At 42.5% G+C, this 13,404-nt stretch overlaps 1 protein-coding gene across 1 annotated transcript in view; it reads right to left on the reverse strand.

Annotated features, from left to right (window-relative positions):
- Nucleotides 1–13,404, reverse strand: part of ppfia4 (PTPRF interacting protein alpha 4) — a 165,373-nt gene that overhangs the window by 33,896 nt on the left and 118,073 nt on the right. Inside the window, exons 19-22 of the mRNA XM_086011458.1 lie at nucleotides 9,322–9,384; nucleotides 5,940–5,966; nucleotides 4,122–4,297; nucleotides 2,239–2,336 (exon numbers count right to left, since the gene is read on the reverse strand). Coding sequence (XP_085867584.1) covers nucleotides 2,239–2,336; nucleotides 4,122–4,297; nucleotides 5,940–5,966; nucleotides 9,322–9,384 — 364 coding nt within the window. The remainder of the gene's footprint in view (nucleotides 1–2,238; nucleotides 2,337–4,121; nucleotides 4,298–5,939; nucleotides 5,967–9,321; nucleotides 9,385–13,404) is intronic.

A 13,404-nucleotide genomic window follows, 5' to 3' on the forward strand; every position in this document is an offset into this window, starting at 1 on the left:
GCGGGCGAAGGGTCTCCAAAAAACGGAACTATCCGCCCGCAGAGGCCCTTCTCCGGGGCAGCCGGAGGATCCGTCAAGAGCTTTCTTGACAGATCGGAAACGTCGGTTTCAAGCGCATGCGCAGTGCATGCCTGAAACCAGCATTTCCATTGGCCCTACGGGTGAGTACACAGCGCGTACACACCCGTAGGGACCGGAATTTCTTTATTTTCTTTCAGGGTTCTGAATAGAGCACTGCTCTGATGTGAAAAGTGTTAAGCAGTGCAGTCATCCTCAGGATTCTCTACAATTGTTCAGTTAACTCTAGTTAAGCACAATTACCAGACCATTACTAATGTTGTTACCCATTCATATCCTAGATTGTGTAGTTAACAATGTTACAACTGAGGCAATTGCTTTTCAGGGGATCTGCTGCTAAAGTGATCGCTAAAGTGATGGAACTGTACTGATAGTACAAACAACTGCAATTACACAGTCTAGCATGGGTTGTGATTTCAGAAAGCAGATTTCAATCTTCATACCTATTTGATCACTATAAACAGTGATCAATGGAACATGATTCTAATGTGTGTGTGTGTGTGTATGACAGCACACACCATATGCTACACTTCATTACAGATACAAACACAATCTTCGGAAAAAAAGAGAAAATCTGATGCTGGGTTGAAGCTAAAACTGATAAAACTTTACAACAATTAAACTTGTGACTCTGTTTCCTTCACAACAATTGAACTGTTTTGCCTTGGAAAGACATACAGTATTTCCATCTTAGCAAACTAATAAAAAACGATACCCCTGCCTGTCAGACACTATCACAGGAGGAGTGGGGAGTGAGAAAGGGAATGTAGAGACACTATACCCCATACTGATTCACTTGAGTGAGATGCTTATGTAATACCCACTGGAAATGTTATGTACGCTAAGTATGGTTATCAATCTTTAACTTAGACACTGTATTATCATTGTTATAAATCCCTGGGTTAAAGTTGCCATGTGAAGGTACGGCAAGAACTTTTAAGGACACAATGTGACTAAGAGCAGACTTTCCATAATTCTGCACCAGTATCAACTGTTGCAGACAGTGAGGCTGCGCAGTCTCCAGGCAGAAACCCCAGGAGGAAGGGGTGGAGTCGGGTTTTTCGAGCGGGAAAAGCTGCAGAGAGCGACTGGAAGAGGAGAGGGCAGGAGCTCTGAAAAGAGGGCTCAGGAGGCAAATGGCTGCCGCATCCCGTCCCGGGCTTCCAAACTCGGCCGCCGCCCTTCGTATTAGTAGCACTGCATCCTGAACTGGCTGGCTGCAAGTCAGCAGTACCGGGGGATGGTCGTCTGAACCCAGATCTGCAAGGCAGAGGTCTGGGGAGAGCTGCTTGCCTCGTGCTGATGGGGAGCTACTTGGAAAAGCTGCAGAGAGAGAGAGAGAGAGAGAGAGAGAGTCACCAACTCCAGCGGCTGCTGTGTGCTCTGCATCCAGAACTCAAAGTGGGATTCAGTGATCGTGAAGAGAATTCAACGAAGGGGTTCGGAGTCGTAAGTCTTGCAGACATTATACATACCATGAGCTCCAACTTAAGTGCGCCAACGAAAGAGTGCACTCGAATTTGGACACAGGGACAGTCCTTTGAATCCATGTAAATGGAGAATGTATGTTTATTATGTCTAGAGTCATTCTAATGTATGCAAATGTCTAATTTAGTTCATTGACCTGTAATCTTCTTATACTGTCTGATGTTAAAACTATAAAGTAAGATAGTTAGAATTAAGCCATTGTAGTAGTGATCTCCTTACTGGACTATAGAATACTGTCTATAACAGAGGCCACATCTCACATATATCTAAAGAACCGTGAAGGGGTTACACTTAGATTTGTCAAAGAATCTATCAGCCTGGTCCAGATTCAAACCATCACCCAGTCAGAGTCGAGGAGCTCCAGATGGGGTGCTGTGCTGAGCAGTTGTTTTTCACAGACAAAACATTAACACGGTCCGACCCACCCGGCTTCACTTGCAAGAGCTGCTGGCCGACCATTGAGTAGCACTGAGGTATTCTGCACAATGGACAATCTGAATCTCCTGATTAAAATGGGATTTGTCCTAGTCATAATGTGGAAGGGGGCTGGAAAGAATACAGAAATAAACTGCTGCACACATTTGTGAAAACAAGATAATAAAAAATGCCAGTGTAATTTTTACTAAGTACAATTTAGAAACTGAACAGCAGCAGTATTTCTTTCAAACTAACCTTTAATTTCATGTTGGCTTTCTTCTCTCCTCCGCTCTAGATCCTTCCTGTGATAGTTCAATCTCTTCAAACACATGATGCCGTAATGTAAACATGTGCTGGAAACAAGACAGGTGTCATTCAGTGCAACTTATAAAAAGCCATTTGACTACTTTGTGTCATCCTTGGCTCAGTGGGCGCACGCTCACCTTTGAGCCAAAAGGTTGTGGGTTCAAGCCCCACTTCAGAGACGTAAGCACGCAATCTAGGCCGACACTTCAACACAGTACTGAGGGAGTGCTGCACTGTCGAAGGTGCTGTCTTTTGGATGAGATGTTAAACTAAGGCTCTGTTTGCCCTCTCAGGTGGACATAAAAGATCCCATGGCACTATTCGAAGAAGAGCAGGGGATTGCTCCTGGTGTCCTGGCCAATATCTATTTCTCAAACAACATCACTAAAGTAGATTATTTGGTAATTCATTTCACTGTTGTTAGCGGGATCTTGCTGTGTGCATATTGGCTGTCTCCCTACATTACAACAGTGACTATATTTCAAAAGTATTTCATTGGGTGTGAAGCGCTTTGGGACATCCTGAGGTCATGAAAGGTGCTATATAAATGCAAGTTCTTTCTTTATTGGGATAAGTTTACTTTATGTATCAAAGCGCACAAATCAGTTGATTCAAAAGCAAACGTTTTATGAAACACCTATTCAAACATACCCCTGATATTTTATACAGTGACTGAACATTAGATTGGATGTAGCCTCTTTAGTCGTAATGCAGATCTAAGGCCAGTGTATAGTTTGTAATTACATACTGAAGCAAAAAGGATTCTGAATTACTACAAGTTCTGGCAATCTGCTATTGTTATTGTGTAGCACGATAATCTGAATTATTAAAAAAAGTCACTCATTGCCTCCACAATGAGGCATCGTGTGACACGGACCATGCTAATATAGAAAACTCTCTCGTGGAAACCCCGGCATATTTATTAGCATAATTAGCTAGCCTTGTATTAGGCAGAGTGGGAAAGTAATGGATTTTTAAGGTACTTTAATACTCCACGGCCTCGGCCTTTTCATGTACTGCTCACAGTTCCCTTATTAAACTTTGCCATCTCTTTCAAAATGCTTCTTGTACAGCTCTATAGGGATCATTATTAAATTAAAAAAATTGGAAAATGGTTTTGTTCTAGTCTTTAACTACTGTGTTCTATCCATTTTAATATAAATGACATTATGCTTGCGGCTCATCTTGTTTCCCCCTCTTCCAGCCTATTAGAGTGATGGTGCTTTGAGTGGCACTGTGAATGGAATCACTCGACCGGAGTCAATTGGTGTTTAACTTTACTCAATTGGGAGCAATTCAGGGGAGAAAAGATGAATTCCCAACCATGAGAATTGAGTGGCACTTTCGGCATAGCTACAATAAAGGTCATTATGTTCCCCAGTTAGGTACTAAATTTCATGGCGGCCTCTTCAATTAAACTGCAACATATCTGTAAACATGTGGAGAGCTTTACGCTACTTGACCGGAGAGCGATACAGAGCCAGGACTATAACTCAGGTCTGCAGGCTCCTCACTCTTAGCCATTACTGGTCTCAAACCAGTACTTGTGGTACTACAGTATTAGAATGGAAAACTGCAATACACTAAGTCGATTAGGAGGGAAATGTTTGTAACCTTTTATTATATAGAGGGATTTAAACAGAAGAGAGGGCTATGGCACATATGTGTAGATCCGGGTTTTGAACAAATCTAATAAGCCTTTTTAGAAGATCTTTCTGCCTTTGCACATTCTAACTTGCTGACTAACTACAGCTTAGCCAGGGGTTTAATCAATTGAATGGCTCCCTCTAATGGAAACATTTGCAATCATATGGCAAAACACATCAGCTCACCGATGAAAGCTGTCAACCATTTTCAGATGCATTCGCAGGTCTTTCTTGGTCAGGTGGTCAAGCATTCGCGCATCCACCAGGCACTCCATGAAGTAGCTGCGATACTGGGGCAGTCCAAGGCTGGGAAGCCATTCATTACCAATCCACTCGTGGTTCATGTCTCCATAAGCCAAAGTCTGGTGAGAAGCACAGATGAAGTCATTTACGATAGAAACATACGGGACTTTTCTTATGAGAATAGAAGCTGACCTCCCTCAATCATTTGCATACTGGAATTATTATTAAACTGTTGAAAGCAATATATGAACAGAGTAACTCGATCAAGGAGGACGGACTGGGAAGGATTCTGGTTCAAGTATCTATTTACATGCAGGATTTGGAAGTCCCCACCGAGCTCTAGATATCTCATTTTGTTTATAATGGCAACAGATCATAATTCAACAATCTTGGGAGGAAAAAAGTTTATAAAGAGAAAGAAATGTTGTTAGCTCCTGTTGTTGAAACAGCCTGCAGAGGTGTCAAGCACCTGCCAATGCAGAGAAACTTCCCACCAGTAATAACTAGCTTCTAATTGGCCTCAGGACATATTTAGAGACACTCTCCCCAACCGCCACAGGGAGGCATGGTGTTAAAGCCACACGCTGAATGAGGGGTTAAATATTACAACCATGCTCCAGACCACGCGACAATGACACTGGAGATAAGCGAGTCTTTCTTTAGAAAATAAATGGATGTCGATGATAAATTTAGTGAAACCAACAAGTGAAGACTTCTGGTAAAATGGAAAAATTTGAAACACAGACAATAATAACTTGTGTGGGAGTAACTGCTTTTAGCTTTTTTTTGAACAAAATTCCAAAAAGAAAAATGACTGTATCAGGCAGGTAGACTACGAGCGTGCAAATTCAGTCTGAAAGCCAGACTGTGTCAGCTGCCCTCATCCTTTTGGATTTCCTCCAAGAGTTTAAAGTAGCATTTTATTAATGTGAATGGATCAAGTATTTGAAGTCCTGCAGCTGCAGCTAAGATGTTACTGCAGTTAGAAGGCATTGTCATCTCAGTGCACAAGGTGCTACTACATATGAAGCAAAAAACATTGGTAATAGACCCCCACTGCAGAATATTGCTTCACACTTCCATTTGCAAGCCTGATAAGACGATACATAAATCATTTTTGGAACAACATTCGCTTCACAATCAAAATGTAAAAAAATATATATATTTTCCCCCTCCTCCCCATCTCTCCTGAAGGTGCTGACTCTCTGAAGTGTGTCTCCATAGATGCCAGCTAGGCTACAATTACCCAAGTGCCCATTCTTCATATTTAAGGTAGACACCAAGTGTCAGCAAGATGTTCAATTGCACATTTTTTCACCCAAGGTGCAATATTTCATCTTTGTCAGTGTTACAATTTAATTTGCCTTCAGAAACTAAGTATAAACATTCGCATGACTTCAGAGCGCAGTTCCTGTGTTTCTCTACATGTCAGATGAATACAATTTTATTATGAAAATTAACTAACTGTGAGAGTTCTCCCAAGAGCTTCTTGTGGATAAGGGCTCCAATAATTTTAATATTTTACAACCAGAGGTTTTATTTTAGGGCAGTGGCTGCAAGGTCCTCTTGAAGATATAAGTATTGAGGGGGATCTTGCAGGTGGGTACAAATGTCAGAATAATGAAGGGTTTTGGAGAGCGAGTTCCAAAGTGTGGGGACAAGATGGCTGCCACCAATGGTAGACATTTTAGAAAGATTTACTTAACACACATAATTATTGTAAGTCAAATTCAAACATATTTGAATGTCTGGTACACTCACCTGAGCCCAACTGCCCTCCTCATTCTCCTAACAGGTTAGCAAGTTAGTAAAAGCATTAATAGAAAAGAGGAAATGAAAAAAACACTCTGATTAGTTCAATCAATATACCTAAATTCCTGGGCTAGAACATTATTTCACCTCATCAATATTTGGCAAAACAGAACACAAGGTTGATATATATAGTAAGCCTCAGTAATTCAGGCCATTCAGTAAGGGAACAAGGTCTGTGAACATGGCAAGCAGCGCCAGGGTAAACTGCAGTACAAAGATTGTTACATTTCCATTATCTTAGTCTCTTTGGCAATAAAAATTTAAATCGGACAAGGAAACTACTTCTCGCCAAGGCAGGCATGCTTGACGATATTTCAATGAAAGAAGTACAGCCAAACCAATCATTGGAAAAATAAGAGTTCCTCCCCCAATTGGACAATGGGGCAAAGTAATTAAGAGTCAGCAATACATAGCGCATTGGTTAACTTATAAACCATGGGAATAGGAAAGGTGACTCCATGGGTTGATGAGGGTAGTACAGGTGATGTTGTGCATACGGACTTTCAAAAGGTGTTTGATAATGTACCACATAATAGATGTTAGCAAAATTGAAGCCCATGGGATTAAAGGGGCAGTTGCTACATGGTTATAAAATTGGCTAAGGGACAGAAAGCAGAGTAGTGGTGAACGATTGTTTTCAGACTGGAGGGAAGTGTGCAGTGGTGTCCCCCAGTGGTCAGTGTTGGGACCACTGGTCTTTTTGATATGTATTAATGACCTGGACTTGGGGAAACAGGGCATAATGTCAAAGTCTGCAGATGACATAGAACTTGGAAATGTAGTGAGGAGGACAGTAACAGATTTCAGGAGGACATAGACAGACTGATGAAATGGACAGACACATGGCAGATACAATTTAATGCACAGAAGTGTGAAGTGGTTCATTTTGGTAGGAATAATGAGGAGAGGCAATATAAACTAAATGGTAAAGTTTTAAAGGGAATGCAGGAACAGAGACCTGGGGGTGTACGTACACAAGTCTTTGAAGATGGCAGGACAAGTTAAAAAGCATACAGAATCCTTGGTTTTATAAATAGAGGCATAGAATACAAAAGCAATGAAGTTATGCTAACCCTTTATAAAGCACTGGTTAGGCCCCAGCTGGGGTATTGTGGCCAATTCTGGACACCACACTTTAGGACGGATGACAAGGCCTTAGAGAGGAAGCAGAGGAGATTTACTAGAATGGTACCAGGGATGAAAGACTTCAATTACGTGGAGATACTAGAGAAGCTGGGGTTGTTCTCCTTAGAGCAGAGAAGGTTAAGGGGAGATTTGATAGAGGTGTTCAAAATTATGAGGTGTTTTGATAGAGTAGATAGGAAGAAACTGTTTCCAGTGGCAGGAGGGTCGGTAACCAGAGGACACAGATTTAAGGTAATTGGTAAAAGAACCAGAGGCGACATGAGGGGGAAAAAAATTACACAGCGAGTTATGATGATCTGGAATGCACTTCCTGAAAGGGTGGTGAAAGAGGATTCAATAATAAATTTCAAAAGGGAATTGAATAACTACTTGAAGTGGCCTCCTTCTGTGCTATATCATTCTGTGACTGTAATATGAACGGTCTTAAACAGCCCATGTGATTTTGCCACATTTATGATATGGGTTATAGTTTGAATTCTGTGGAGGATAAGGAATATCTTAAAAGAATTAAAATCACTTACCCGAACAAAATATCCGACAGGATACATTCTAACAACATTACTTGTTAAGATGTAGCTTTAGTATCTCACAGGGGATTGCAGATGGTCCCGGTCAAACATCAGTCCCAAAACCACATCTTATTCAGTAATCTATTCTAGTTGCATGATGGGTACCCCTTGCTATGCTGCATTAAGCCTATTACTGTTAGAGACCCTCACTCGGACTATGTGATTAGAAGCCTGATTTACATTGGACACTAGAACCGCTTCAAAATAGATGAGGCTTATATTGCCTGAATATGTTGAATGACTTACTCAAGATTTGACAGGAAATTCTGTGATGGGCACTCGCATCAAGTTCCTGTCGGCATTATGTTAAGTCAGGTATTAACCAGTTTATTTTAAAGCATCACCCACTGGAAAATGTCCCCTTTAATTCCTTTGTCTACAAATTATTATCCTGGAAATTGCTGAGCCTGAAAACAAGTACGGTGAATATATATAAGAACTAAAACTGCTTACCATCACAATAAAAACAAATTACAAAACCAAACAACAAAGTACTGCACAACAGAAGTGTATAAACTTGCTCATGGTGAAAAGCTCCACTTCCATCCTGTTTAAAACAAAAATCTTTCTCCTTCAATAGGAACAACCGGAAGAAATCTCAAACTCCACAATTATTTTTTAAAATCATTTAAGTATCTTCTTTAAGGCGATGGAATAAAGCACTTTTCTATTTGTTACTCAATTGTGCCAGAATCAAACACTCCTAAGTCAAGAAAAGCATGGGTTAGATACAGAGTAAAGATCCTACTGTAGTTCAGCAACACACTTTAACCCCATACTTGCCCTCCTTAACTAACAGTCAACTGGTTGGCAAGTTACCACACAATTATGGGCAGTTGATAGAGAATGCCAAAACCCTTACATCTGACAGACTGATGAGATTTTCAACACATCCCTCAGGGCTAGATTCAATCCTAAATTCCAGGATATCACCTGACAGGATGAGTTCAAATGGTCTTTTTCATCCAAAACCTAACTGGTTATGTAATTTTGTTAGTCACTGAAGTAGGGATATAACTGACCATTTCACCTGTGTTTGTGCAGAAGTTGCTCATTATTTCTCTGCGTATTTTAGATTGCTCCTGTACTATTCCATGATAATAGACAGGTGATTTGCTCTCTGGTTTCTGTTAACGCTACTCTTGAACCAATAGCTATTCCTGATTCTTTTAATTTTCCCTCTCACCCTGTGGGGTAAGCATCTGGCTCTCACTCACCAATACAAAGAATCAATGCCATGAACCAGTGTCCGATCACCAACACACCACTTTGCCAGGCTTTTTTAAGTCAATTGAATTTCACTTAATCTGTGGGGTTTCCATATTTCTAAAATTCACTCCGCTCCCACTGTTAATTTCAGGAGTTCCGATTCCCAGAATACCTCATAAATGCATATCTAGATACAGGTTCATTCAACCGAGCAAGTATTTGTCTCATCATATAGCGGTTAAAATATACGTCGGACACAAGTACTTATTCCTTGTAGGTAACAAACTTCAGTTGATGTTTACAAATAGATAAAAGATGAGTGTTTGAAAAAGGTTAAATGAAAATAATGAACATAGAGACACAGTTCTTCAATACAGCGCAACAAAGTTGGACAGGGATAGACTAACCGTTTTTGCTGAAGCCGTCATGTTTTCCATTTCCTCATGAGTCACCCAGACATTTCCAGAGGACTATGTGGAAGGCCCAAACAGCACAAGGACAGTCCAGTAAGCAGTGTTAGAGGAGAAAAGTATTACACAAAAGGAAGAAGTGAAAGCAAGAGATAGTTCATTAAAAACACACTTTCCATGCACAGTCGCTGCCAGAATGCCACAAAACTGTAGAGATAAAGAGTTCCAAAGTCTCACTCACACTCATTCCCTTCAAACAAAAAATAGAACCCCCACTGTGTTTTCCTTCTGCAATGGAGAAGGGCAGGAGAGTTTGAGCTGCAGACTGCAACACCGAGAAGCTTTCGTGATCCATTAGAAGATGCACTTTCACAGGTCAGGAATGGTGCAGCCAGTTCCCTCTCCTCCTTCCCCAAAGAACTGCTCCATATCTAGGAAGCATTCCACCCCAGCAGCCTGGCTGAGATCTCCCGAAAGTAATTCACTAAGGTTAAGGATTACTTAGGTTTGTATTTATACTCGGGCTGACCCGAGGTGAGAAAAATCGAGGAGCCTCCCTTTGAAGGATGTCTTTCCCTTACTGCTCGCCATATCGCCAGTCTGTTTCTAGATCAAGCGCAAGCTGCTTCCACTAATGTGGGACATTTTTTTTTTTTTAATCTATCAACACAGGACACATCCTTCCTTTAAATGGAACCACATTGTTAAATGTCATTTTCATTTAGTATGTCTGGCATTCAAGTAATAAATAATTGAGCAAATCAACAAAAGAAACAACGGGAGTTTTTCACCGATGGCACATAATAGTTCAGAAATCCACCTCCTTTGACTGACCCTTCCAGAGAGGGCTTTCAGTTATTTGGCACATGAAAAAACTCAGTAAGATGACAAGCTTTGGTAAAAGCAGTCCCTCATCACATGGCTGTATTATTTGTGCAATTGTGTTTTGCAGCACAGACGGGTCCAAAGGATGAGCCTTTCATCACCATGTCCTTCAGAACTCGCAGCTCTAATAGAACTTGCACTGACAAACAAATCAGTGCAGCTCATTACATTGAAGTGGTGCGGAGGAGTTTAAAACTGCCCTCCTGTCTGCATTATCTGAATGGGCAATACAGCAGGATAAACTCATTTGTATTGGATTTTGATACAAAATTACTCTTTTGAACTTGAGTGGAAAGACTCCTTTAAAACTTTTCAAGTCCTTTTGATTTCAAAGTCTAATATATGTTTGCTTTTTTAATGTTTCTAAACCAGTTTTAATAAGTACAGGGACATAAAGTGCATAAATACATATTAAATAGAAGCACATCAAGCACCTGCATGCATTATAACTACAATACGATTGAAGGATTCAGACATCATAACCCACAAGTGTTATGTGCCACTTCACAACCATCTTCCCAAGATGAGTTTGCAGCTTATTTTCTTATGTTCAAACCACTCCAGTGGTTATAATCTTGAACATTATAACCATAAACTTCAACTGCGTTGGGGGCGTTAGTCAGTTTTATTATTTTCTTCTTTTGTACAGAAATAATATGATCACCATTATAAATTAATCATGCTTTTTTAAAAAATGTTATTGAGGGTGAAACAATCACATTCATATTTTATTAAAATATTTTGAACATAAAGTTTGAGTATCTCAAAGAATTAAAGTCACTCACTACATCAATATATGCATTTAATTATTATTGGTTTGCATATAATTTCAGTCTTATTGTTTCTGGAATGGACTGTTTGGTGGATGATAGGGAGACTTGACACATGATGGGCTGGATTTTGTCAATGGAGACGTGATGGAGGCGGGGCTCCCACTTTTTGGGTTGTAGTCCCGCCTCCATCGATTTGTGACCAACCCACTCGATTTTCCCTTGATTGACATTGTAAAGCCCACCCAGCGGGCTCAGCAGGCCAATTAAGGGACACCCGGTTACAGGTGACGTCAGGGATTGACATTTCATCTGTCAAGAGCTTTTGACAGATGAAATATCAGCGTTTGACAGCTCTGTGAAGCTGTCAAACACTGACAATCTGACTTCTAACTTGAGTCCTTCTCCACAGACTCAGTTAGAAATCTCTCCAGAACAGAAAGCAGAGGCTGCAACTTTTGACAGCTCACGGCCATTCTGCTTTCTGTGCCAGTGAGATGAGGGACTCCCGAGGCCTGAAGGAAGGAAGCCTGCATTAGTAAGTAAAGGTAAGTAAAACTTATTTAAACACTTTACACACACCAAACACACTTACCCCTGCACTCATGCACTCATCACTCACCTGAACACCGGCTATCTCGAACCCTCCAAGCCCTTCAGCCCGACGGTCCACCTCACTAACTTGACGTGGTTTGGAGCCGTCGGGCAGCCCACACTTCAGGGCTAAAAATAGGGATTAGGCCAAAAACTGCCCGTTAACTACCTGTTAACAGGCAGTTAATTGGCACTAATCCCCTTCCCACCTCGGGGAGGCGGTTCCCAGCACAGGTCGGGTACCCGCCTCCTGCGAAACGGGCATGGAGGCGGGAAGGGTTCGTGCCCCCCGATTCTGCAATTTTCCCCCCACTCCCGCCTCCAAACCCACCTCCATGGGGCTTGGAAATTCGAACCCATGATGTGTGTTGACTAAAACTGCCTTAAAATCATCAGTAAATGTATCAGAATTACTTGTTATCTCATTAGCATTTACTGTTTATCCCCTACTGTGACTGACTGTAAAGTTCAGTATTGAAATACCTGATATGTATTGGAACATACATTTATTTACAAACTAGCTGGAGTACCCGGCGTTGCCGAGGGAAATGAAGAAACCTCTGCCATGTTTATAAAACTGTTTATGAAACTGTTGGGATTGAAGAACTCTTCCTAAGCACCCAGGAGGTGGTTCTTTAACTTCGTTTTTTGTTAATGCTGCGTCCAAGTCTGTGACGTTTTTTTGAGGGCATGCTGTTATGAAAAAAGAACAAATAATTTTTATATATATATAAATGAGTTTGTCTGTCTGCCTGTCTGTGTGGGAAGGAGAGAGAGAGGGGGAAAGAGAGAGAGAGGGAAAGAGAGAGAGGGGGAAGGAGAGAGAGAGGGGAAAGGAGAGATAGAGAGAGAGGGAAGAGAGAGAGAGAGAGAGAGAGAGAGAGAGAGAGAGAGAGAGAGAGAGAGAGGGAAGGAGAGAGAGAGAGGGGAAGGAGAGAGAGGGGGAAGGAGAGAGGGGGGGAAGGAGAGAGAGAGAGAGGGGGAAGGAGAGAGAGAGGGGGAAGGAGAGAGAGAGAGGGGGAAGGAGAGATAGAGAGAGAGGGAAGGAGAGATAGAGAGAGAGGGAAGGAGAGAGAGAGAGAGGGAAGGAGAGAGAGAGAGAGAGAGGGAAGGAGAGAGAGAGAGAGAGGGGAAGGAGAGAGAGGGGAAGGAGAGAGAGAGGGGGAAGGAGAGAGAGAGGGGGAAGGAGAGAGAGAGAGAGAGGGAAGGAGAGAGAGAGGGAAGGAGAGAGAGAGAGGGAAGGAGAGAGAGGGGGAAGGAGAGAGAGAGAGGGGGAAGGAGAGAGAGAGAGAAAAAGAGAGAGAGAGGGGGGAAGGAGAGAGAGAGAGGGGGAAGGAGAGACAGGGGGAAGGAGAGAGAGAGGGAAGGAGAGAGAGAGAGAGAGGGAAGGAGAGAGAGACAGAGAGAGGGAGAGGGAAGGAGAGAGTTAGGGAAGGAGATAGAGAAGAGAGGAAGACACCCCGGGGAAGGGGTTGGACTCAGAGCCCGGCCGCGGTGACCCGGAGCCCCCGTGTGTGGCCTAGCGCCTCAGGCCCGGCCTGACTCACCTCAGCTGAGCTCCCGCTCAGTGTATCTGTTTTCCCGGTCCCACACTCACGGCAAGAGAGGGGGAAGGAGGGAGAGAGAGAGGGGGAAGGAGAGAGAGAGAGAGGGAAGAGGAGAGAGAGAGAGACAGAGAGGGAAGGAGAGAGTGAGGGAAGGAGATAGAGAAGAGAGGAAGACACCCCAGGGAAGGGGCTGGACTCAGAGCCCAGCCTTGGTGACCCGGAGCCCCCGTGCGTGGCGCAGCGCCTCAGGGCCGGCCCGAGTCACCCCAGCTCAGCTGACGCTC

This window comes from Somniosus microcephalus, chromosome 18, assembly GCF_052327205.1.
Source record: "Somniosus microcephalus isolate GS21.2 chromosome 18, FLI_Smic_1.0, whole genome shotgun sequence".
NCBI classification, from domain to species: Eukaryota; Metazoa; Chordata; class Chondrichthyes; order Squaliformes; family Somniosidae; genus Somniosus; species Somniosus microcephalus.